At 40.0% G+C, this 26,595-nt stretch overlaps 2 protein-coding genes across 8 annotated transcripts in view; one reads left to right on the top strand and one right to left on the bottom strand.

The window, feature by feature from the left end:
- The window catches only part of FAM227B (family with sequence similarity 227 member B), a 195,662-nt gene extending 172,051 nt beyond the window's left edge, over nucleotides 1–23,611 (top strand). The window contains exons 14-18 of the mRNA XM_045524290.2: nucleotides 15,516–15,591; nucleotides 16,700–16,774; nucleotides 19,319–19,388; nucleotides 22,085–22,212; nucleotides 23,384–23,611. Coding sequence (XP_045380246.2) covers nucleotides 15,516–15,591; nucleotides 16,700–16,774; nucleotides 19,319–19,388; nucleotides 22,085–22,207 — 344 coding nt within the window. The 3' untranslated portion in view covers nucleotides 22,208–22,212; nucleotides 23,384–23,611. The remainder of the gene's footprint in view (nucleotides 1–15,515; nucleotides 15,592–16,699; nucleotides 16,775–19,318; nucleotides 19,389–22,084; nucleotides 22,213–23,383) is intronic.
- The window catches only part of GALK2 (galactokinase 2), a 106,417-nt gene continuing 102,054 nt past the window's right edge, over nucleotides 22,233–26,595 (bottom strand). For all 7 annotated transcript variants that reach the window (XM_074366095.1, XM_010965290.3, XM_074366097.1 and 4 more), the window contains one exon: nucleotides 22,233–22,786. In XM_074366095.1, the coding sequence (XP_074222196.1) occupies nucleotides 22,579–22,786 (208 nt within the window). In that variant the 3' untranslated portion in view covers nucleotides 22,233–22,578. The remainder of the gene's footprint in view (nucleotides 22,787–26,595) is intronic.

Genomic DNA, 26,595 nt, shown 5'->3' with positions numbered 1-26,595 from the left:
TTAGAACTTGCTCCAGGAAATGCTTTCTTCTGAAAGACAAGACTTTGAACCAGCTATAATAGCTTGCTCATCAAAGTCTGTTTCAAGACCCTTGCTTCACTGGGACCACCAGCCCAAAATTATAATATCATTAAACTCTGCCCAATCCCAAGCAGTTTCTTACCTTGCATGAGCTGCCTCAAAATCATCCAACTCAGGCCCTAAAACTCTATAAATATTATCCCTGAATTTATCCATTTTGAGACACCACTAAAGCTCTGTTAAATTGGTGTTCTCTTTCACTACAGTAAGTCTATTCAACCTAGCTTTCCTTGGTCAACAGGTTATTCTGGTGGTTCTTTAGGGGAACTGACAGCTGTGAATGGGAAAAATGGTGTCTATGCATTCTTTTTCTTACTGTAGCCTCAGAAGAACATGGTTCTACAGTGAGCTGACCAAACGAGAATGTTGTCAATTGAGCTATTTACCAGTTCAACCACTGATGGCATTGAAAGTCAAATTTCCCCAACAGAATCATTAATCTCAGGATTCAAAAGGACTTGAAATTTATCTAATCCAATCCATCTGCTGGATACACATGGAGAATAGGCTCAAATCTGGGCTCAACTTAGAGTAAAAATTTTCCCTATACTCCTGACGGGGCCCCTTCAGGAGTGTAAGTAAGGTTTTGAGGTTTCCTCTCTACTTCCGCATCTCTTCTTTTCATTCTCTTCCTTTCCCCAGTCTGTCTTCCCTCTTTGCAGACAACTAGAGAAAGTATCATTCCTCCATCATGTTTTGATGTAGGGACCCTGTGTTGCCACAGTGTTTTTAGGGCTGGGTATTTTCAACAAAAAGTATTTTAAAAAGACCTCCCACTCCAGTAAGCTAACATGTGGTTTCTATTATCTGAAAGGTCTCATTAGCAGACGATAATACAAAGTCCATCTCCCATCTTTGAAGCCGAAAGAAAGGGAGGCTTAAATTTTGGGGGTACAATCTCGTACATAGTGGAACAAACTTCCTGGCAGTCTAGGCTTTCCTAGTCACCTCACCTCAAAAATTTTAGAAGGATTGAGGGAAAAAATTATTTTATCTTGTCTTTACTGGAAAAACAACAAGATGGGAGGGTTCTGGATTAGAAGGGTTTTTTTTTTTTTTTAAGACATTTGTCTTTTAGCCAATTTATCCTCTTAAAAATGTGATTACCAGATCCTTAGTACATGTTAATTAACTTGAAATGTCACTGACCTGAAATGAAAAATATAATTGATAGTAACTTTAAAAACAATTCACAAGTTGTCATTAATTAGTGAGAAAAAAATCTGTATATGCACATGTGACAAAGGTAACTGGAAATCTTTATAAATGAAAGTAAAAAGAAGTTGCACATGGCTCTAAAGAGTTTCCCACTAGACTCTGACTGTGTCAAGATGGAGTATTATACAGAGCTGGTGACCCTTTCGTGAGTCTCGGGGTTTCTTTTTCTTTCCCACTGTTGACTACTTGCTTCTCCCACATCACAGATAATTTACAACAGATGATTTCTTTATATAGCCTTTATTTTTTATGCTGTGATAAATGTTGATGTATCCCATATTATTTTGAATTATAGAGTTTAGTGATCCACCCCCAGACAGTTTTTACACATTAAGAAGTCTACATACACATGTGTGGGAGCATGTGTTTACATTAACACTCATTATGTTACAGTGACACTCATTATGACACTGCATTGAGTTCAGATTTTTTCTAAACTGCAGCAAAATGTGAACATTCTAAACTGAAGTCTGAAATACAGAAACAGCCCGTAGACTTCAGTTTTTAACCAGACCCAACATGTTGTTTCTAAATTTTGTTTTTTAAAAAACTAATTTGTGTTTTATGTGCAAAATAATTAGACTTTTGGGTATTTGTTAGTTTACTCTCAACACGTAAAGAAATTGAGGTGGTTTACAAAAATGCAGACAATGAAAGAAGGGAAAATTAGGAGCTCCAAATACATTTTGCACAAGATTTTTCCCAGTTTAAAAATGCACTACAGGTTTAGCTCGGAGCCCTAGAAGTCAGTTTTTTTTTCTTTTTCTATTTTACATGTAACTCTAATACTAAATGAACAAGTTTTTTAAAAATAGCATTCAAAATTCATTCATAAAAATTCAGATTTTCTAATAATGATTTGACGTACATTAACTAGTTTAAAAGTTTATTGCTTTCCTTATAAATATACATTAAAAATTCTGTCAGAATCACAAGCACCTCCGTGAAATATGATTACATTTACTCCCTCCCTCCCTCTTTATACACATCTCCAGTCTTCTCAGTGTTTATAAGTGGATCGTAAAACTGACAAGAGAGCAGTCTTCATCTTGTATGACTTTGGCAAATCATTCCAAGTCGAAAGAAATATTACCTATAATGTCAAATTTATTTTTAAATGTATCTGTTTTGCAAGACTCTGATTTAAAAATTGCATAATGATCAAACATGATATTCTGTATTTGAGCTTGTTTAAGAAAGTGTGTCATAAGAATCTCTTATTAAATGAATAAAGGATTTTGAAATAGAATGTGCATCATCACGCAATCTTAAATGTCTGGAGCAAAACTGTAAAAGTCATTTAATCCAAGAACAAAATAGACATTTTAATTAACTATTTATCCTCAAATATAAGGAACAATATCATGGCATCCCTTCATTTTTGTCTTCTGTTGACTTCTTTGCCTCTTACCATCCTTCCCCAAACCATAACTGTGATTATCCTTTAAAAGCCTTGAAGATGCTTTTACTTCTTCTGGAACTACACAATCCCCCTGGTAAACACTTAAGTAAACTTAAGAGTGTTTGAGCGCATTGGCTCTGAAACCAGACTGTCAAGGATAGACTCCAAGTGCTGTCACTTCCTCTAGTGCCTGCCAGCAAGTTACCTAACTTTCCTGTGCCTCAGTTTCCTTATCTGTAAAATAGGAATTATCTCAGAAGTTGACATAACAATTAAATGAGTTAATAAGTGTAAAATACTTAGAAACACTGCTTGGCACACAGTAACTGTTTAATACATTTTTTAAAACATCATTTTGATAATGACTTTAAAGATTAACTTTGTAGCAGTGGCTCCCAAATTTCTGTCTCTATCCCTGTCTTCTAGTTTTCTTAATTTTAACAACGTCAAATTTTGTTGAAAAATAACAAAATTTGGTCTTATCTTTATATAAATCCATGCTATACTCACCAATAAGACATTTATTTAATACCTGTTGTAAGCCGGATACTTTTTCTTTTCTGGTATTAGGGTTATAGAGACAAATAATTTTTGTTCTGTATTGAGTAAGAAAAGCAAGTAAAGAAGTGGTTACACTACAATGTGAGAAATATTTGGATTGAGCTGTATAGGGGCTATAAAAGTACTGAAGAGATTTGTTTAAATCAGACTTTTGCTTAAACACTGTGAGTTATCTATTGATGTATAACAAATTACCCTGAAATCTGGCAGCTTAAAGCAATAAACATGTATTATTGCAGAGCTTCTGTGGGTCAGGATCTGGGCACAGCTCAGCTGGATCTTCCGGCTCAGGGTCCCTCATAGGCTGCAGTCAGGGTGTGGGCAGGGCCTGCAGTGGCCTCAGGGCTCAGCTGAAGAAGGATCTGCTGCTAGGCTCACTCATGTGGTTGTTGGCAAGATTTATTTGCTCACTGATTTGGGGGCTAAGGGTCTCAGATTCTGGTTGTTGGCTGGACTGGTTTCAGAACCAATGCACCTGAAACTCTGGTACTTAATTGTTTACCCCCTAATTAGCTGTATCATTTGCAACTATTTTCTCCCATTCTGTAGGTTGTGTTTTTGTTTTGTCAGTAGTTTCCTTTGCTGTGCAAAAACTTCTGAGTTAAATGGGGTCCCATTCATTTTTGCTTTTATTTCCTTTGCATTAGGAGACAGATGCAAAAAATGTTGTCATAATTTATGTCAAAGAGTGTTCTGCCTGTTTTCCTCTAGGAATTTTATGGCTTCTGGTCTTACATTTAGGTCTTTAATCCATTTTGAGTTTATTTTTGTATATGGTGTTAGAGAATATTCTAGTTTTATTCTTTTACAGGTAGCTGTCCAGTTTTCCTAGCCCCACTTATTGAAGAAATTGTCTTTTCTCCGTTGTATATTCTTGCCTCCTTTGCTGTAGGTTGACTGTAGGTGTGTGGGTTTATTTCTGGACTTTCTATCCTGTTCCATTGATCTATATGTCTGTTTTTCTGTTTTGATTACTGTAGCTTCATAGTACAGTCTTAAGTCTGTACTTCAGGGTCTTTTGTGTTTCCATAAAAATTTTAAAATTATTTGTTCGAGCCCTGTGAAATATGCCCTTGGTATTTTGGTAGGGATTGTGTTGAATCTGTAGATTATCTTGAGTAGTATGGTCATTTTAACAATACTAATTCTTCCAATCCAAGAACATGGTATATCATTCCATCTGCTTGTGTCATGTTCAGTTTTTTTCATCAGTGTCTTACAGTTTTCTAAGTATAGGTCTTTTACCTCTTTAGGTAGTTTATTCCTAGGTTTTTTTTTATTATTTTTGATGTGATGGTAAGTGGGATTGTTTCCTTAATTTCTCTTTCTTATAGTTTGTTGTTAGTATATAGAAATGTGTCAGATTTCTGTATGTTAATCTCGTATCCTGCAACTTCACTGAATTCATTGATGAGCTCTGGTAGTTTTCTGGTGGCATCTTTAGGTTTCCTTTTACTTCTGTTTCTTGTCTGATTGCTGAGGCTAGGACTTCCAGTACTTTGTTGAATAAAAGTCACAAGAGTGGGCATCCTTGTCTTGTTCCTGATCTTAGAGGAAATGCTTTCAGCTTTTCACCAGTGAGTATGATGTTAGCGGTGGGTTTGTCATATATGGCCTTTATTATGTCAAGATATGTTCCCTCTGCACCCACTTTGGTTAGAGTTTTTATCATAAATGGATGCTGAATTTTGTCAAAAGCTCTTTCTGTATCTATTGAGATGATCATATGGTTTTTATTCTTCAATTTGTTAATGTGGTGTATCACATTGATTGATTTGCAGGTATTGAAAAATCCTTGCATTCCTGGGATAAATCCCACTTGATCATGGTGTTCATTTAATGTATTCTTGAATTTGGCTTGCTAATATTTTTTATTTTATTTATTTATTTTTTAAACTTTTTGTTGGGGGAAGATAATTAGGTTTATCTACATCTGTATCTTTTTTTTTTTTTTAATGGAGGTACTAGGGTTTGAACCCAGGACCACATGCATGCTAAGTATGTGCTCTACCACTGAGCTCCACCCTCCCCCTGGCTTGCTAATATTTTGTTGAGGATTTTTGCATCTATGTTCATCAATGATCTTGGCCTGTAACTTTCTTCTTTTTTTAGTGACATCTTGGTCTGGTTTTGGTATCAGGGTGATGCTTAGAATGAGTTCGTAAGTGTTCCATCCTCTACAATTTTTGGAATTGTGTGTTCACAATCAATAAAATTAAATATAAGTAAAAATTCAGTTCATCACTTACACTAGTCACATTTTAAGTGCTCACTAGCCCTGTGTGACTCTTGTCCGGTACAGATATCAAACGTGTCCATTATCACAAAAACTTCTGTGGACAGCACTGTCTTGAGGAAGAAGAAAAGTTTAATCCATTCACAGATCTTGAGATGTCACCTTGGGATATCAGACAGCCAGCATGTGTAGAACTTTCCTTTATGTTACTACTTATAGCCGTCTAATTTTAGAAGCTTAGTGATCTGAGATTACATATTATCGTATTCATCCATTCATTAATGCAATGAAATTACCACCAAGTGTATTTCCCATCTGAGTTTTTAAATTTCCCTTCACATTTAGCTTTTTGTTTGTTTGTTTTTCTTTTATGTTTTGTTTTGTTTTATTTGATTTTTGTTGTTGCTCCAAGAAAAACTACTTTCAGCATCATACAGATTTTTGCTCTGTACAGTATGGCTTCAATCCATAGAAGAGAAGAATCCACTCACTTTACAAGCCCCCGGCTGAGCAACTTTGTCAGTAACCTAGATCTGCCTAAAATTCTGTGGTTGCCTTTCTTACAGTCCAATTTCTGATCCATGGACTCCTTTTACTTAATTCACATTGATACTAATTTATGTCAGTTATATAAAATAACCTGTTAACTCTCCTGCTATGCTTTCAAGGGCTATGCTCTCAAGGATTCCTTAAAGGATAGGTTTTAAATTTTTAAAAATATATTTAAGACTTATTTAATAGAGCACTTTATAAGCAGAAAAAGATCATGGAGGCATAGTAGGATAAAGGATACATCCAGAATTTAAATTTTGCTCTTAGAAGAGTAAAGGAGCTTTTATTTTTAGTTTAGGATAACTTTTAATTGAAGCTGTTCTACACTTTGCTGAGTCAATTACTAAGTTTCTTCCTTTCACAAACTCTGCCAATTAAGCACAGGGGACAAGTTACAAAAGGGTGGGGCGGAATGAACATACTTTTTTTAAAAAACTTGAGGAACAAAGGGATTTTGTTTTACATAAGTATGTGCGTGTGTACTGTAAGCATTTTGCAGCCACCTTGAGCCAGAGACAATTACAAAATTGCTTGTAAGATCCGGATCTTTTTTCTTACAGATTAAGTTTAAGTTTTAGTTAGAGTTTTTCCTTTCTTTTCTTTTAATAAAATATACAGAACACAAACCACAATTCAGCAAACTTGTTATTATACTAACTAATGAAATAAATAGAAGACTTTAGTTGCCTTAGGTAATCAGGTCCAGGGAGTGGGTTGCAACAATTTTTTAGCCACAGTTTGGACTTTAGATTATAAACACGGCTCAATGGAAAAATAAGAGGGAGAGCGGGAGGGGTTTTCATCCTGGAGGTTTAGTAAGAGTTCAGTTTTGTTTTGTTTCTTTTAGTGTAAATGTGGTAAAGCCCAATTTGTATCAAATAAGAGAAGAAAACTTCATTTTCAAACGGTTTACATGACCTTCAGACATTGAAAAAGTAGACATTCTTGGTATACATGTTATTCGTCAATAAGAAAAAAAACAAAGAAGCCATAGATTCTTTTTTTTTTTAATTGAAGTATAGTCAGTTTACAGTGTTATGTCAATTTCTGGTGTACAGCATAACGCTTCAGTCGTACATATACATACATATATTCATTTTCATATTCTTTTTTGTTATAAGTTACTGCAAGATATTGAATATAATTCCCTGTGCTATACAGTATAAACTTGCTGTTTATCTGTTTTATATATATTAGTTAGTATCTGCAAATCTCGAACTCACAATTTATCCCTTCCCACCACCTTCTCCCTCTGGTACCTATAAGTTTGTTTTCTACATAGATTCTTGAATGCGTAGAATTTAAGACAAAAAGCTGTATCTCAAGTATATATTTTTAAATGACTAGATTATAATGTTTTGTTTACTAACCATTTCTCCTCCTAGGAGTTGGGCAGGCAAAGGAGAAACTAAACAAAATCCATGTTGTTACTACACATTCACACCCTTAAAATCACTGCTGTCTTATGGCTCCAAGTGATTCTGCAAGTTGCTCCAATTTCAGAAAGTAAAAACCCTGTCCTAGCTAAGAGTTGAAATCCAATGTATTTAAGGAAAAATCAAATTGGCTTCTGTAGATGTTTGCTTCTTACTATTTGTTCTCTGTTTGTTACTAATATTTCAATTTGGTAGATCTCTAGAAAGCGGGGACTCCAGAATTTCTGTCTTTATAGGAAGAGCTTAGATATTCCTTCCAGTTACAAGCAGGGGGCTAGAGACCCTGCATTTGCAAAAGCAAACCCACAGTTGGTATGTTTACTTAGAGTAGCTTTGTGGAGGGAGTAGGGGTTGATGGAAATAATGGGGATGACTAAAGTTCCTCCAGACAACCCTTGGAATGGTCTCTGTTCAAGGGTGTAAATTGCAACAATGGTGGAATCTCTATAAATCAACAACTTGTTTATCCAACCTTATCAGTGAGTGAACTGTTACCATCACTAAATTTTCCAGATAACTAGAGCCAAGTACTTGAAGCATTGAAACTTTTTTTGCTAACCATTTTAATGAAAATGTTCCTTAAAGATATTTCATACTACTTAAATAATTTGGCAAAAAATAATTAACTTTATGATGATGACTAGGCTTCTCAAGTTGAAATCCGTGACTCAGCGGTACTCACATTATCAATAAGAACTCTTGTTCAGTAGACAAAGGCCAGAAACACTCCCTGAATACCTGTTACACACCAGGCCTAGAACGAGTGAAAATGCTAAGCAATCTAACAGCGAAGACAGAAATAGTGTCATCAGTGACCCAAGCCTGCGTAAGATGTGGGCAAGTAGCCCAGTGGAGCACCCGCATCCAGTCTGAGACAGTCCTGCACTAAAGAAAAACAGGTCGCTAGGCTTTAAAAGCCTTTATGCCTGTTTTTCTAAGTAGTTCTTCTGTTCCGACTTCACAAACTGCCTGTTGTCCCTTCATTCCTATTAACTCCTTAAAGCCAAACACCATGTCTTACTCATCTTCGTTTCTTAATGCTGAGTGAAAGTCCTGGCAAGTTTGTTGAATGCTTTTAGTCAAATCTTTGTTAATGTTTCCAGTAGTCCTACTCCCTCAGTGTTCTAGGCTATGCTACAGAACTGCTGCTGGTAGGGCATTAGATAGGTGAACGTGAGACCGGTGTGGTGGTAGCGTCTGGCGTCCCCAGGAGGCAGAGCAGTAGTGACAGCTGCAGGTACACACGAGGAATGAGATGCTCACATGACTGGCTGCAAGGACACATTCAAGATACAGCCCTCTTCAGGGCCAGCAGGAGGCAGAATCGGGAAGTCAGCATAGTGTGTGTCTTCAGCCTTTCACTCATCTTCTCCTCAATGCTCTTCCTTCAGTGCCCTCAGCTCTTCATCACTCCTTGGCCGGCATTAACAGGCCACAGTTCCCACAGATTATAGACAGAGGGCCACGCCGGAGATTCAGCTCCGGCGCTGGCACTGTGGTCAGAGCTTACCATCTGAGGCCATGGTGGCCAAGGTAGTTAATGGAGTTGGCCCTCCTTTTCCTTGTTTGTAAAGTATGAGGGTTGAGCTAGGTGGTCTTGTAGCTCTTAACCTGTTCTGACTTTCTGTGAAGTAGAATATGAGGCTGTTTGAGTCCAAACCCATCACTGGGATAATGGCAGAAGGCAGAGGGCGAGGTGGAATTTGAGATTTTGCAAAGGAATATAGAAGTTTCTTTACTAACTAGATGTGGGGCTGAATGAGAGATGGGGGGGATCAAATATGGCTAGGATAATGATGGAATCATTTTATAGACATTGGGAAGTCTGTCAATTTGAAGGTTGTATTATAGGGGATAAGAAGGTATTTTAATAATGGTCATGTTCAGTTAGCTACGTCCTGCTAATATTTACAGGCATACCTCAGCAATATTGTGTTCGGTTCCAGACTGCTGCAATAAAATGAATATAGCAATAAAGGAGTCACACACATTTTTTGGTTTCTCAGCACATATGAAAGCTATGTTAACACTATACTGTAGTCTATTAAATGTGAAATCACTTCAGACTTTTCTTCTGCAGCTTCCTCGCCTCTCTCGGCCTTCATAGAAATGAAGAGGCTTAGGGCCTGTTCTGGATGAGGCTGCGGCTGAAGGGAATGCTGTGGCTGGTTTGATCTTCTGTCCAGACCACTCAGACTTTCTTCATATCAGCAACAAGGCTGTCTTGCTTCTTTTTCACTCATTTGTTCATTGGAGTAGGACTTTTAATTTCCTTCAAGAACTTTTCCTTTGCTTTCACGACTTGGCTATTTGGCACAAGAGACCTAGCTTTTGGCCTATCATGGCTTTCAACAAGCCTTCCACACTGAAATTAATCATTTCTAGATTTTGATCTTAAGTGAAAGACGCTTGACTCTTTTACTTCAAGACTTAGAGGCCATTATAGGGATATTAATTGGACTAATTTTAATATTGTAGGAAATAGGAGGTCTTAGGAAAGAGAGGTGGGGGTGGGGGGGCAGCTGGTTGGTGGGGCAGTCAGAAGACACAGCGTTTATTAAGTTTGCCTTCTTATATGGGTGTGGTTCATGGTGCCCCAGAACAATTTTAATAGTAAGATCACCAGTCGTGGATCACCACAACAAATATACTAATAATGAAAAAAATTGAAATATTGTAAGAATTACTAAAATGTGACACAGAGACACAAAATGACAAACCAAGGCATGGAGACACCCTAGGGCCTCCACTCAGAGCCTGGGGTCTTTGATCTCCCTTAGAATCACTGAGTGTTAGAGAAATAAGGGGCCTTAGAAATTGAAGTACCTTGTCTTTGAGAACTTAGGTGTGTGTGAGACTCAAAAAAAAGAATGGTTCAAGGGAAAATTTTGCTATATGCCAAAAATAATGTCCTAGAATGAGGCTGCAGGAGGCTGTGCTGTCTTCCCCATATTCCTTAGAAAGAGTCCTGGAAGTACTCTCAGAGCTGATGCTGAGATTCCCAGGTTTAAGTGCTCATTCTATACATAATGCTATTGTTTAACAAGTAAAAGGAACATAGGCAGAAAGCAGTGGCCAGAATCTCCTCCTCTATACGCCAGAATTCGTTTCTTAATTCTAAAAACTAAACTCTTGAAGTAACTTACTAGCATCTGTCCTAACCTGATCTTAGAGCAGTTGTCTTCTGCTTAATGTTTACCTTGTTTATACTTCCAATATTCTAATGTTAGAATGTTTGCAAGAGTGTCAAACATTCACAATATAGTCAAGTAAAATACAAGTTTTTTCATCTACATAGTCCAAATATGCTTTTTCATTAAGTTTTAAGTTCAAGAACTATATACCATTGTGACATTAAACAGTCAAGTCAGTCTTACCGCTTTCTTTCTTTTATTGAAGTATAGTTGATTTACAGTATTGTGTTAGTTTCAGGTGTACAGCAGAATGACTCAGCTGTAGATATATTTTTCAGATTATTTTCCATTATAGGTTATTACAAGGTATTGAATATAGTTCCTGGTGCTATACAGTAAATCCTTGTTGATTATCTATTTTATGTATAGTGGTGTGTATCTGTTAGTCTCTCATACTCCTATTTATGCTTTCCCCATTCCCTTTACCCTTTGGTAACCTTAAGTTTGTTTTCTATGCCTGTGAGTTTCTGCTTAGTACACACATTCATTTGTGTTATGCTTTAGATTCCACATATAAGTGACATCATGTAATATTTATCTTTCTCTGTCAGACTTTGAGATTTTTTCTTGTTTCTTGAGGAAGGCCTGTGTCACTATGAATATTCCTTTTAGAACTGCTTTTGCTGCATCCCATAGATTTTGTGTGGTTCTGTTTTCATGGTCGTTTGTCCCAAGGTATTTTTAAATTTCCTCTTGACTTCATCAGTGACCCACTGGTGTTTTTGGTAGCATGTTGTTTAGTCTCCATGTGTTCATTGTTTGTCTATTTTTCTTTCCATGGTTGATTTCTGGTTTTATGCCATTGTGGTCAGAAAAGATGACTGAAATAATTTCCGGCCTCTTAAATTCGTTGAGACTTGTTTTGTGACCTAGTATGTGATCTATACTAGAGGATGTTCCAGGCAGGCCCACTTGAATGTGTGGTCTGGTTTTTTGAGGTGTAGTGTCCTATAGCTATCAATTAATTTCACCTGGTCTATTGTGTCATTTAGGACCTCTGTTGCCTTATTGATTTTCTGTCTAGACAACCTGTCCATTAATGTTAGCAGGATATTAAAGTCTCCCATTGTTGTTGTATTCTTGTCAATTTCTCCCTTTATGTCTCTTATTATTTGTTTTTCAAACTTAGGTGCTCCTATATTGGGTGCATATATTTAAATGAGTGTAATATCCTCTTCTTATATTGATCCCTTTTTCATTATATAATACCCTTTTTATCTTTCCTTATGGACTTTGTTTTAAAGTCTGTTTTATCTGATACAAGTATTGCTAGGCCTGCTTTCTTCTTGTTTGTTTTCATTTACATGGAGTATCTTTTTCCATCCTCTCACTTTCGATCTCTGTGTGTCTTTCACCCTGAAGTGAGTCTGCTGTAGATGGTATATTGTAGGTTCTTGTTTTTTAATCCAATCTGCCACTCTGCCTTTTGATTGGAGCATTTAGTCCATTGACATTTAAAGGAATTACTGATAGGTATGTACTTATTGCCATTTTAAACCTGTTTTCCTGTTGATTTTGTGGTTCTTCTTTATTCATTTCTTCTTTTTGTTTTTCATTTTGCACTTTGATGGTTCTTTTGTATTATACTTGAGTTTCTTTCTTTTTGTTTTTTGTGAATCTAGTGTATGCTTTTAATTTGTGGTTACCTTGGTTTTCAAGTATGTTGACCCAGGGTGGTGGGTCTAGCTCAGTGGTAGAGCACATGCCTAGCATGCACAAAGTCCTGGTTCAATCCCTGGTACCGCCATTAAAAATGAATAAATATGTAAATCTAATCCCCCCCCCAACAAGAAAAAAACAAAAAATCAAATATGTTGACCCCTAACTGTATCTACTTGCTTTAAACTGTTAGTCATACAAGCTTGAACACTTTCTTAAAAAATTTATATTTATAGTTTCCTCCCCCACACTTTGTGATTTTGATACCATATTTTACATCTTCTTATTTATCCTTTTGCTGTTAATTGTAGTTATAATTTTTGCTTTTACAAAAATTTTTTGATTGATTTTTAGTCTATATACTGGCTTATTTAAGTGATTTTCAGTCCTTTTATATATTTGCCTTTCCTATTGTGATTTTCCCTTCCTATAGATTCTTCTTTCTTTCCTATTTAGAGAAGACCCTTCAATATTTTTTTAGGGTAGGTTTAGTATTGCTGAATTCTTTTAGTTTTTGCTAAATGTTTTTGGTGCAAGGGCTGTTTTTGGTATGGATGCTACTAGCCACGTCTAATGTTTTTGGTGCAAGGGCTATTTTTGGTATGGATGCTACTAGCCACATCTTTCCTCAGTATGCTGGCTGTCATCCCCTGATAGGGAGTGTGGTGTCCGGTCCCTGTGGTGGCATATGCTCCCCAGTTGTTGGAGTAGAAGCCCTGAGGTCAGGTTCTATAAGGTTCTATTTCCTTGAGTGCCTGCCCAGACCCAAAGGAGGTGACTGCTGAAACAGATGAGGCCCATGTGGTCACAGCAAACCTGTGCACCACCTGTGCAGGTGTCTGCAGTTCTGCTCAGAATCAGCCCAAGGTCACATCCATTTCTCCCTTGTGTTCGTCCAGACCTAGTGCTAGACTATGGTGTGGAGTGGGCTGGTGCCAGGGGCTGGGGTCCTGTGGCTGCAGGAATTGTGGTGGCTGTGCTGTCACCTGGGGCCTGGGCTGCCTCTGTGGGAGACCTCTCCGGGGACCTGTTCGTGCCAGCTTTGGCTCTCAGCTGCCATGTGGGGTCAGGAGAGCTGGTGTACTCCCTCCGGGAAACGAACCACTGTGTACTCTTCCCCAGGGGCTCTCCACCCGAGACTCAGCACCCAGCCACTGTGTGTTTCTGTGACATTACCGATTGCATGTGCTAAGTCCACCAGGGTTGGACCCACCCCTACTGTGTAAGCGGAGCCCTTTGTCACTGTGGTCAGCTCTAGACCCACTCCCCAGGGCCCCCATGCTATTGCATGAAGGTAGATTGAGTCCTCTCCCAGGGTCTGTCTGCCAGAGATTCAGTGCTTAGCCACTGCACATATTTGTATGCATGCTTCAGAAGCTTACAAATGCTGGGAAGTGTGGCAAGCCAGCTGTCAGTCTCCCTTTGCCCTGATTGTTAGCAAGCCAGCATGCACACTCGTAAGTAGAGTTTGGGCTTCTGCAGCCCTGCTAGCTGTCCCATGGATTTCCCAGCAGACAAGGGATTTCCAGGAGGACCGTGTGGACCTTTTCTTCTTTACAGACCCCTCCCAGGAGTGCCAGTCCTGTATTGATGCCTTTTTTTCTGTCCTACCTGGTTACATGGAGATCTTTCTTGCAGCTGTACAGGAGATCTTCTGCCAGTTTCCAGTTGGTTTTCTGTGAGAATTGTTCCACAGGTGTATTTTTGATGTGTTTGTGGGAGGTGGTGAGCTCCATGTCCTCCTACTCCGCCATCTCTTGATCTGCCTCTAGACATAACTCTTTCTTGAAGGAAAACCATGCTCTAAAGCCTAGGTATGAATAAGGGGGAAAATGAACTTGGAATGCACCAAAATAGCAGCAGACTTCTCTCTAAAATCTATTTCAGGGAATTTCAGTCCCATTCAGGGTAACATAATCACCCAGAACTCACGAGCTTTGTGCTCGGTAGGGCAGAGTATGGTCTGCTTCCCAGCAACTTGGTGACACCGTTAGGCGCCTGCCGAACCAGGTTCCGTGGCTGACGGAGCGTGTCACTCCGGCATTGCTGGGGAAGTAGTCTGGAGTGCCCAGAAAACCCAGAAAAATCTTTTCCTTGATTCCAAGCCCTTGATATTCAAGTGATAAGTGATTGAAGAGACTTCCTGAGTAGTTCAGAGCTTCCTAGGAAAGGCATAAATTTTATCAAGTTTATTGTGAGAATCTTTGCTGTGGAGCCATTCATGTTCTTCCTTTTGGTTATCTCAGCTGAGCTACAATACTCAGGAAGCTACGGTCGTAAGGTTAAGTGCCCCGTGGTCCTATCCCAGGGACCGAATCGACTGTGCTTTCCCTCACATTTTTATACCAGATAAGATTAAAATGAGCATCAGGGACAGCCTTGAAGGGAACATCAGTGTGTTTTAAATGAGCAAATTGCATTCAGAGAAAGATGGAGGCAGTGTTGCAGTGTGGTTCAGGTTGGAGCGTGGGGCCGTAGGAGGACAGTCTCATGCCCTGTATCTTGGTGACTACAGAGGTGTAAGAGCTTCTAGTTTAGCAGTGAAGCAAAGGTCTTAACACAGGAGGGCTGCCTCCTTGAGTCATTTGCCAATTGCCACTCAGAAGGGAAGTGTCTGCTTTGCCAGACACAGGCATGGGTAAAGACCAGGGCTAGGGGCACACCACAGGCAGTACCAGAAACAGTGCAGGAGCTCCAGCCTCATCAGCAGAATTACCATCCTTCTTCCATGCAGGTGGCAGGGGCCAGGCTACTGGTCACCTCCAGGGTCTCTCAGAAGTCAGTCAATGTGGAAATGAAGAAATGTCTAAACAGTTACAAAAATGTTGGTACATTTTTAATATTTACATTTAGCAAATTATTGCCTTTAAAGCACACCAGAAAAAAAACATAAAAATAGTAATTATGGAATTTATGAAAACTGTTAAAAGTCCTGGTGCACTATGGATGGTGTGGTCCTGATAATAGGATACAAGTTTAAAGTGCTCCGATGGGGATTGTCCTCTTTGGGTCCTTTCGGTGCAATCCCAGACCTAATATTCATGCTTACACTTGAGACCCTTCACGACTGTGAAGCCCAGGCAAGACGGCTCCCTGAGCGCCCCACGAAGGATGCTGTTTACCTCTCTCACGTGTTCCTAACTGGAAATCTGTCCTTAACCATACGCCTGTCACACCACCTGCTCCAACTTACCGTGATGTTGTAAAGGAGGCAAAAAGACGATTCGCAAGGAACCAAAAGGATTTTAGAATGTAAGTTGACTCCATACTATTGTTAAATATAAAATCGTAAACTCTTTTACAGCTGGAAGTGACCACAGAAATTATCTACAACTCAGCTCCTTATTGTACTGATGAGGAGTCTTATAGACTCAGAGATCTTTCCAGATCCGTGGCAGAACCATGGCAAGTGGCAGGGATTGAAGGAAGGAAGGAAGCTTTGCTGCAGTCTGGGTGGGGGGAAGCACCCCATGTAGAGAGACCAGAAGAGAGATCCAGGGAATAGAGATCATTTACAAAGATGAGCCCTAGAAGAGGAACAGAAAGGATGTCTGCAGTAGAAGGAGTGCCTTGCAGCTGGGATGGCAGCAGGAGTGGTACTGAGGAAAGCAAGGCAGGGAGGTCTTTTGTAATGTTTTCTTGGGGAAACATTTTGAATTTTTTTGTGCTTAATTAAAATGATTACTCTTGGCCAGTTCTGCTATTCTTATGTGCCAGGAAATTAAAAATGGCTTAATGATAATGTCCATCAATTTTTATGAGAACAAATTGTCAGGGTTCAATTCTTTGACGATATCAAGGTCACTGCATAGCTGTATTATTGCCTTGATGGGGAGAAAGGATGGACATCCTTCCCTTTGGGTACCTCATGCTGTTCAGGAAACACATTAAAGAGAGGTAAACAGAAGAGGTAAACAGCTCAGTCCTGTCCAGCAGGCAGGACAAAAGTCTGAGCCTCTCCTTTCCCCGGGTCCCGCTCCCCACCCGCTGCCATACAGGCACGCACATGTACGTGCACAGGTGCAGGCAAGTGCGCGCACGCACACACAGCCTTTACATTTCCTGTTCTCTGTGGGAAGAACTGGGATGGGTTCCTTGTAAAAGGGCCTGTGTGGAAGCAGCAGGGTGGGGTCCAGGCCATACTCTGGTGACATGGGTGATGCCTTTGGCATGTGTTTATAAGAGGGGATGTGCTGGGGGATTCCTTATACCAAATAGTGCATTGGGAGGGGACACTGAAGAACTGTTTTTTAAGGGACTTTTGCTGATACATGGAAGTCAGTAAATTGTTGATTTATTCTTTCTCAGTTAGAACTGCCTGCTTTATTTTAAAATGTAACTTCATACTTTGGTTTTATAGAGAAAAGCACATAATTAATGAAGAAATAAAACTACTAAGACAGCGACAGGAAAGAATTAACAAGGAGATTCATAGGTTTGTCTCTTTTTTTTTCTTTTTTATTGAAGCGTAGTTGATTTGGAAGGTTGTGTTAGTTTCTGGTGTACAGCATAGTGATTCAGTTCTACATATATATTTTTTCATATTCTTTTTCATTATAGGTTATTACAAGCTATTGACTATAATTCCCTATGCTAAACAGTAGGACCTTGTTGTTAAGTTTGTATCTTATGCAATTTGTAGTGCTTAAAAGCATTGTCATTGAACAAATGTGTTACATGAGACCTCAGTGGGCTTATTATGTGAAGACATGTTAGCCTGGATATCTGCAGAGCTTTTCTACTTGGTAGTTCCTCTAGAGTCACACTGACTTTTTGCTTTATCCACATTAGCGCTTACCTTACTAATTTAATTGCTAAACATTGCCACCATCTCCTTTTACTCTACCAGACATAGGACTTAAGTTGAGGACCTTTAAAAAAACAGACCCATAACCATGCCTTGCCATGGGGAAGGTGTGGACTAGAAAAACAAGCTACTTGGCTGGTCTCTGTTGGGCTAGTTCTTTGTCTCCCTGCTGCCCCTGCTGCTTCCCCGATGCAGACATTGTCCCCCACCGAAACCAGGAAAAGTGGGCATATTTAACTTATAGAGTATAAAAAAGAAAACTATTAAGTGTTGGGACCAGCCCACTTCTTCCAGTACATCCACGTAGGTAAGAGTAAATGTCAGACGAGCGCAGCCCTTCACATACGCCCCCGTGGGGGACCCCAGCTCTGTGCCAGCCCTGCTGCCAGACTTCTCACTGCTAGTCTCCCAGTCACACGAGAAGATTCAACGCAGTCCTTTAGAATCTTAGTTCACTTTTCACCAAAAATCTTACCACCCAGCTTTTGCCTTCACAACACCTAAATTATAAGATCTGTCTCCAGGTGACCTTTGCAAGTTCCCCAAAAATCAGATCTGCAGAGGACAGGATTCCTCACCACTCAGGATATGCAGACGGATGCAGACCAGTTTTCAGAGCAACTCACAAGCAGCGCTCAGATATGCTTCCTGCAATGGCGCTCATTAGGGTGCATGACTCCCATCTGCCTGTTAAATTTATAGGCCCAGGTCCTAAGTTTCTGTCTACGATCTTTGAAAAAGAGAGACTCGTGGAAAGGAAAGACAGTCAGAAAGATGAGGGGTTAGATAGTGGCGATGGTTGCAAACCTTTATGAATATACTAAAAACCACTGAATTGTGCATTATAAAAGGGTAGATTTGAGGGTATGTGACGCACCAAGAAAGTTATTTTTTTAAAAGAAAGAGGGAACTGTAAATTGAAAGAGTGAGCTGGAAGGTAGGTTGATTTTAATGAAGTGAGATGAACCAGAGTCTCAGGATGACTTGAAGTCAAGAAGATTCTAAAAGGATGTAACTGAAAAAGGGCACCAAGGATATTTTGGAGTGGATTTCAATAGGACTATTAGCAAGAGACCCAGACTGTAAGAGCCAGATTTGAGGAAAGCGGGGACGGACAGACCCAGAGGGGATTACCAAGTGAGGAGGGAACCTAGGTTGGGGAGGTAACATCGGCAGAGATGAAGCAGAGTGAGTGAGGGGGCATTTGTCATCAGAGAACACGAATGCAGGAGACCCCTCAGAGGCAGCCCGGCTGCGCCCTCAGGGTGCTCTGGACTCAATGCTAAAGAAACGTGGCGTGGGCCTTCTAGGGCATTGGCTAATCCAAACTTGGTGCTTCAGCCGAGGGTATTTGGAATTATCAGAAAATTTCACTTCCTACAAATTTCATGGACTAACTTTTAAAAGTTTCACTTAAAAATTGCCAATGAAATTAATAGCCTTATACCCTTCCTCACTTTTCTTTCTCTCATCTGTGTCTCTTGCTGATGTCTCTCCCTTGTCCCAAGGTCCTGTCCTTCCTTGGCTAGCCTACCTCTGCTTGTCTCTTTATCCGTCGATCTCTGGAAAGGTTCCTGCTGCCTCCTCGATTCAACTTTCTACTCCTTCACCAGTATTTCTGGAATGAGTACTTGGCGCCAGAAATCACGACCAGTGCCTAGATCCCAGCCCTCACTGAGCTTACAGTCTAGTCGCACCCTCACCCGTTAGCCTTTTCCATCTCTCCTCCCCCAGTTCTTCCCCCTGCCAGTCCCATTGACTCTCCTCTCCCCGCTGACCCGTCTTAAGGTCTGCACTGGAGCCTGGTGAGTGGACTTAGTTAACTTAGTTAAGGGAGTACTGTGTGAGGCATCTCACTGAAGAGGAAGCTTCACTGCTGGGAGGCGGTGTCACACAGTGGTTACAACTGATGGCTCAAGTCACGCCACTCGGGTTCAAATCCTCTAGCACTTGCTAGTTGTATGACTGTGGACAGGTCACTTAACATATCTGAGCCTCTGTCCTCATCTGTAATATAGGGTAATAGTAGCACCTACTGCCCAAAACTGAATTAATAGATGTAAACTGCTGGCAATGCCCGGCATAAGAAACTCTTCGTAAGTGTTGGTTCTCAGCTGGTGTCAGTACAAAAACAAATTGTTTGGTTACCAATTTTCTCTATTTCATGATTAGACTCCAAGCAAAGGCTACCAAGAAACCTAATGAAGTTAAGAATGATTTTGAGAATTTCCTATTTAAACTGGTAAGTTTCTTTTCTGAAAATTGAGAATTCTCTCTCTAGCTTCTCTTATAGATACTGGAAACTATTTAATAAGCAGTAGATGATTTCACAGCCAAGTTCCAGTGGCAGGAGAGAACATGTTCTTGTTATTCGATCATCCACACGCACCTTAGGATAATCTCTGTCTCACGTATTGGTGACAGCCTCATGCCCACGGACCTCCACCCCTGGCTTTCCTCAACCAGGAGCATTTTATGCAACTGAAAGCCTCCAAATGCAGTCAGAATTTCAAACTAATAGAAAATTACTGGTGTTTGAAGTCATATTTAGTTTTCCATTAATAATTCAACAAAAACATATTGGATTCCAACTAGATGAAGGATTCTTGCCCTCGGTTGATAGAAACATAAGACAGAAATGGTTCCAAATGGGACTCAAGTGTGAGAAAGAAAGAAAAGGAAGGAGACTGCCTCATCTTTCCAGTTTTCTTTGTCCCCTCCCGTTCTTCTCCCCCTTAACTTACGAGCAGTCCTGTTAAATTCAGACTTCCTTCTTCCCTTCCAGTAAGCAAGAACATGTAGAGAATAGTGTACAGGAAATCTGAAGGCTGGACAATCTGAGGTCAGGAATAAGAGCTTTTTTATTTTCAGCATGTCAGGCTTCCACGCAAAAATCTAGAGCACTCCTCTCTGGCTACTGGTGTAATGTCAAAACAGGGGTCAAATAATCCACCCAAATTTCTAGATGAGCCAGAAAGGTAACGGAAACCTGTGTGTTTAATATTAAACAAAAGGACTATTCTTTACTTCCACCAAAAAGAAAGTCTTTCTCCTGTTTTTTTCCTGGTCTCTCTTTAACTACTCCTGCTAGAGACATGGGTGCAGAGAAATACTTATTTAGTAAAAGAAAACAACTGTGTGAGTGTGCTGGCAAAGGGCAGGTGATCTGAGCTGGTAAACATTAAATGGCTGAGTATTAGGGGAACTACAAGGAGCGGTGGAACCACAGCACAAGGGAGAGTCCGCACCTCATCTGAACAAGGCAGCTCCTTCCTCACCTCTATTTCATTGATGCCCTGCAGGAGTGGAGGCCAAAGTGTTATCAGATCTTCCACCATTAGTAATCCAGATTCTTCTGTAAAATTCCTGTTTAGGACTCAAGTTTTTAAATACCCTGGTGGCCAAACTAAATCAATCTGTAGACCAGATGGGGCCTATGCGCTGCCAGTTTGTAACCCCTGGTCTAAATGCTGGACTTGGAGCTCTTCAAAAGCTAGCTCCAGCCAATATAGCCAGTCTTTATTCTTCACTGTATCCTGAGGTCAACCGTTCACTCCCACTAAGTCTTCCAAACATACCATGTTTACCCATGATCATAAACTTTGCTCATCCCCAGCCTTCAAATTCTACACATCCTTTAGGACCCTCCTCAAATTCCATCTTCTGCACAAAGATTTTCTCCAGTGGCCCCACCCTCCTCCTTTCCAGACAAGTACAATTATCTCTCATAATTTCTGTAATAACTCTCGGTGATGGTGTCATTGAAAAGTAGTTCTTTTCTTCAAGCCAGACATCAAGACAAGCACGGAGTAGATTCTGGCTTGGAACAACTGTGTCCTCCAAAGAAGAGTGCACACTAGACGTTTTTACTTACCTGTTTTGTAAAGAAGGTATCTCATGGCGAAAAGGTATTGAAAAACAAAGGGTTATAATTTTAAACCAATTTTTAAAACTCAAAATTCTTTCAACAAATTTGACTTAAGCTTTCTCAAGTGTTTACCTTTCTGCTAAGAATGAAAATGCACAAGAAGTTTATTTTAGAAGAGAATAATGGATTTCCTAGTACCTTATGTGACTGTTGTCCTTGGAGAAACATTACAAACACTGTTAAAACCAGCTTTGTTTCAGCTTCTCTGAAACAGATTCAAGATGATGATGTCAGATCTTTGAGTCAGTTGCACAGTAATGAGCAAAAACAATCATGGAAGAGTAGGGACTGTGATGCTTTCCTGGATAATTCATGCCAAACAACTGCTGCCGCTCTCATCTGATTATATCAGCAAAATGCTTCTTGGTCTCAATCTTCATCTAATTCAGGAAGGCCTCCCTATAGAGAGAGCCATTCGTTTACCATCTCCACATGCCCACTTTTTTGAGAAACATACACAGGCACCCACCCACCCCCCAGGCCAATCCCAGAACCCACACTGAGCCTTTTCCTACTTGCACCCGCACCCCTGCCCTACAGTGGTCCACAGATACAAACAAGCCTTGCTGGACACACAACAAAGGATGCAAGGCGTAGATGGCCTTCCCAGAATAGTAAACGTGCCTCCTGGATCAGAGAGGCATTTGAGAAAAGATAGGGTAGTGTGGGAAGAAAGCAAATTCCATGAACAAGTTGAATGATCTGAATTACCACCCCAGATAATTCTCTATTTCAATGTGAAGAAAGATAAACTTGAAGTGTCTTTTTTCTAACTTTCTCTATTATGATAGAGAAAGCTCAGGGCCAAAAGACTTGAAAATGACTGTTTAATGTGATAGCACATGGTTTAAAAAAAAATGAGCTGAGCCTGGAATTTTCTTCCTAGGTCTATTTTTAAAAAGAAAATTTTAGGTGATCCTCCTTATCTTGACAATTGTGGGGAATCTCACACTCAAGCACACCACATCCGGGAAATTCTGTGAATCCTTAATAATGTATGATTTTAATAGCGTTCTGAAGCTCGAACTGAGAGAGAATTTCTGGCGTCACTGTCATCGTCATCGACAACGACGGAAGAATGCAATGCTGAGGAAGAAGAACGCCCAGAGAAACCAGAAATGCACGGGACTTAGGAACAGTGCGTACAGTTGAGTCACATCGCTTTAACTGTAGTAGTATGTTTAATTCAGGTTCAGCTCATAGGGCCAATATTAATGGTCTTTTACCATTTGTCTCTAAAAACCTTAAAATCAATAAATCACAGCAAATCATCCTTAAGCGATCCATCCAAGCATAATTTTGACACTTATTGGTAGAAAACATATTGTAAGATGGAAAAATAATTATGAAGCATAGAAAGCTTTCAACCTTTTCTCTGGAAATACATGTTGATAGTAGCAACCGTTCATCATAGTGCAAAACAGAGGATTAATTTACTGTGGCACTAGAAGTCCTGCCAGGTCATAAATGCTCTCAGTAGTTGCTCTGAGGTTTTTCACACTGTTTAGGCCTCAAGGAAAACCAAAGCTCCGCCTCCAGGCTTGGTAGCAAACAAACTCTGCTTCTCAGGCGCTAAGCTTCGATTGCTCCTCTGGTAATAAGCTTCATGCACATTTGCTAGGAAGCTGGGCAGCTTGTCCACAGGTACTATCGACACTGTGCAGCCTCCCCATCCTGCGCCAGTAAGTCGTGACCCATGAGCTCCAAATTTCCTAAAACAATGAAGGAAAAAAAAATTAGAACCTGCAGGTGAAAATGAGAGTGATTTTCCTGGTGCTTTAGAACACACCGCCAACCCAGGGACGAAGAGATTATGTGGTATGTTTTGTGGGGTTTTTTTCAGTGTTGTCAAACATTTTAGGACATTCAGAAATGTATACTGTTGTCAGAAGGTGATTTGAAACTGAACTGTACCTAAAACTATCCCCTGGTTTTGGCTCTTAAGTACTAAAAATCAGCAGTCTTCCTGTTCCATGAGGGCTGGGGATAACCCTCTGTCGTCTTGATTCCATAAAGTCACCACTGGAAGAGTTGTATCACAAGCCCGCAGGGGATCAGGAAGAGCGAGCAAAAACAAAACAGGCCATGGACATGATCAACATTATGAATCAGAAAGTTGCTCCGTATGAGGAGGGCAAATCAAAATTTAAAGTGCAAGTCATACACATCCAAGTGAGAGCTTCCGCTGGTGGCTGTTCAGGCTACACGCAGTCCCCTAGAACAGTCAGCCTAGATAGGTGCTGAAGAAATGTGTCACCAAGAACATGTTATTAAACTCTAGGTCAGTGTGTCTGTTTAACCTCTGACAGGAAGTTATGCGGACCTGTCCACAAAGAGGATGCTGGCTTCTGCAGGTCCATCTCCATTTTCCCTGCACTTTCAGAAGAAGCTGGTCTGACAACTGCACTCAGAAGTTACCATCAGACAAAATGTGTGACTGAGATGGAAGCTGCTATGTGAGCCACCACACAGCAAGAGGCTATCTTAGCCACCATCAACCAGGCAAGGTTTCAGACCTAAGCTCTGTACCAACGTGAAAGGCCCTACACAAAGTACAAGGATCTTCTTTAAAAGATGCAATTTATCCTGACAATAAAAGTTAACATGTACTTCCAATTCTTCCTAATAAAATTTACTCCAAATTCATAGCAGATTAAAAACACCATAATTAATTTAGCACAATTTTGGCCCTTTTTTCTATCTAAATGAGCTACTTTATTTCCTGGAAAATATCAATAGAATATAACCCCTGCTCTAGGACATCAGAATTATTGCACACCAGTAATTCATTTTCCCCTCAATGATTTTTCTCAATTGATTTCTTTTCATCATCTGTTTTATTCATTAAAATATGCTTTTCATGTCAAAGTAGATGTTTAAGGAAAAAGACAAAAATGCTTGCAAAAAGAAAGATTAGTCATCTCCTCCTGCCCCTCACATGCTCAGCTTATGGCCCAGTAGCTGCACTGAGCCCAGACTCCTGTCATCCCAGATGAAAAGTTCCTCTGACCCTGGGACTCAAGGATTCTCCTGAGTTCCTAGGCTGGCAAAGGGCTAGTTTGTAAATTGGTGATTTAAAAAAAAAAGTCATCATGCAGCCACATCAAACCACCTCTTCCTGTGGAAGATGCTGAGAAAAACTGAGGTGTCACTGAAATATGTCTGAAAGACATTAAGACCTGGGCATCAAAGCCGGCCGTCACATGGTTCAGAGAAGAACACTGTGCTGTCTTAGTTTTCTAAGGCCCAAACTATGCCATTTTTCTGGACTCAAGTCAACCAGGTCCTTTATGGTCTTCAGTGAACTTCTAGGCATATTTTCTTATACTTTCTCATTTGAACAGTTTTTGAAAACTGTGGTTTCAAAACTGAGCCTAAAGCAAACTGAAAGTGTTGTTTCTAACTGGCTGCAAAACCCAGAGGAAGTGTGCCCGGGAGCCTGTTTTCACAGAGCAGAAGCTAGAAGTCTCTCCAGGTAAATACGTTCGCTTTTGCATCTCTAGAGCTGCGGCAGATGAACACGAACTGGACTGCACCAAACACACGGTTTGAAATCACCAGGGCTCAAATTCCCCAGAGAACGGCAAGTGCTGTGGTAACTAGCCCTCTGCCCCTGAGGCAGTGACGCCTGAGATCACAGAGCAGGGGCTGCCCAGCTATACACACTCACGAAGGCAGAAAAATCTGACTGCAAGTTCTCCACGGGTGCTTAACATGGCCTCTGGTGTATGCCCTAGAAATTGTGAGCGAGAGCCAGGAGTTAGGAAAACAAAATAAGCTTTAAATTAAGAAGGAAAAGTAGGTGAACTAAGGGTGTTTGCTGAACTTCTCACATTTGCATTCTTTTCCCTGGGAGGACAGAGAGACATTTAAAATACAGCTCCTGAGCTACTTCACATCAGAGAGGCAACGCAAGAATATGGCAACCAAAACCCGAAAATCCCAAATATCACTTTGATGATCGTGGTCACTTGATTGGGAAGAACATGGCAGGGTTGATCAAAACAACAAAAGTAGCCTGGGCCTTATAAAGCATGACCTACAAAAATGCAAGGGCATATGGTAGTTTCCAATAAATAGCTGCTGAACAATTATATTTGTTTTAAAATATGAAAATATATACTTAAGCTATTTACTTTTTTATTAGATTAATGTTAAAAAGAACTTTGATTATGTGAAACAAAGTAAAAGAATAAAGGAAAATGATGATGCTTGCCCAACTATAAAATAACTCAAATGAACAAAATGTAAAATTTAAGAAATGGCTACATTTTAAAGAAGAGTTTACTAAGGAATATAAAACAATTTTGAAACCGAATCAATTACCCATGAGACAGCCCATATATATGTGCATGTATGTGTGTATATATATAAAATATAAATATAAGTAGTCAGTAATGTATTTTTTTTTTTTTTGGAAAGACTTCTAGCTTCTGCTGTGAAGTCTAGAATTCTCTGATTAGAATCTCAGGAAAACAGACCTTCCAGAACAACTTTTTATGATTTTTACAGCCAGGTTAGAAACACTTTCAGACTGCTTTAGATTCAGGAAACCACAGACTTCAAATGCTGTTCCAATGAGAAAGTACAAGGAAGCATAACTGCGTGTCTGTTTTAGCAACTGAAGCCCCCAAAGCCAATGGAAGACCACTTGGTTTGGTTCCATGCATACTGGGGAGTAGGGGAGGGAGCAATATGTGAAGGCAGGTGCCCAGAGAGACAGGTGAGCCCCTCAGGCAGTTGAAATGGCTCTCCCTTTTTCTTGGCTGAGAGTGCAGATTAGCTCTTAAGACCCTGAGGCAAAAGGCACACGAATAGGGATTTGCACTTCATTCTTCCCCTCCAACCACCTCGTCAGGAGAATGGGTACAAGAGGCTGACCAGCGCAGCCAGCCAGGGAACAAAGCTGTGGAAAGACTTCTGAGGAAGCAGCAAATTAACTTCTGTAACCTTTACTGGACTATTAAAATGCGTCATTTATCTTCCTTAATAGCCTGGACAGTAACGTAGCAATGAGTCCTCTCTCATCTCAGCAAGTGTCAAAACAGAAATAAAGACATTAACTATTTTTTCTTCAGTATAACCAGGGAAATCGATAATGAATGAGTGGTCTCACATACAACTGACTTGGTTTCAAAATTGCTTTGTGTTCCTCAGTAAACCCCACGTTACAAATTAGCCATTTCTTAAAATTTACATTCAGTCCACTTAAAAGAGTTATTTTATAATCGGGCAAGCTTCATCTATTTCCTTCATTATTAAACTTTATTTCATATAATTGAAGTTTTCTAACATTAATTTAAAAAAATAAGCAGCCTAACTGCTTAAGTGTAGTCTCCTTCTCCCTCCCTGGCCCTTTCTTTGGATTCTATACTGATTTTATCCTGAAAAGTCTAAACTGAAAAAAAAAAAAAAACCAAGTATCAGTGATCTCGTCTCTCCTTTTCCCCTTCTCTCCACTTGGGCCATAAGGTGGCTTCCTATACACTGTCCTGTAGCTCCCCTGAGACGCCGTTCAAAT

This window comes from Camelus bactrianus, chromosome 6 (assembly GCF_048773025.1).
Source record: "Camelus bactrianus isolate YW-2024 breed Bactrian camel chromosome 6, ASM4877302v1, whole genome shotgun sequence".
Taxonomy (NCBI): Eukaryota; Metazoa; Chordata; class Mammalia; order Artiodactyla; family Camelidae; genus Camelus; species Camelus bactrianus.
This window is presented reverse-complemented; position numbering and strand designations above follow the sequence as displayed.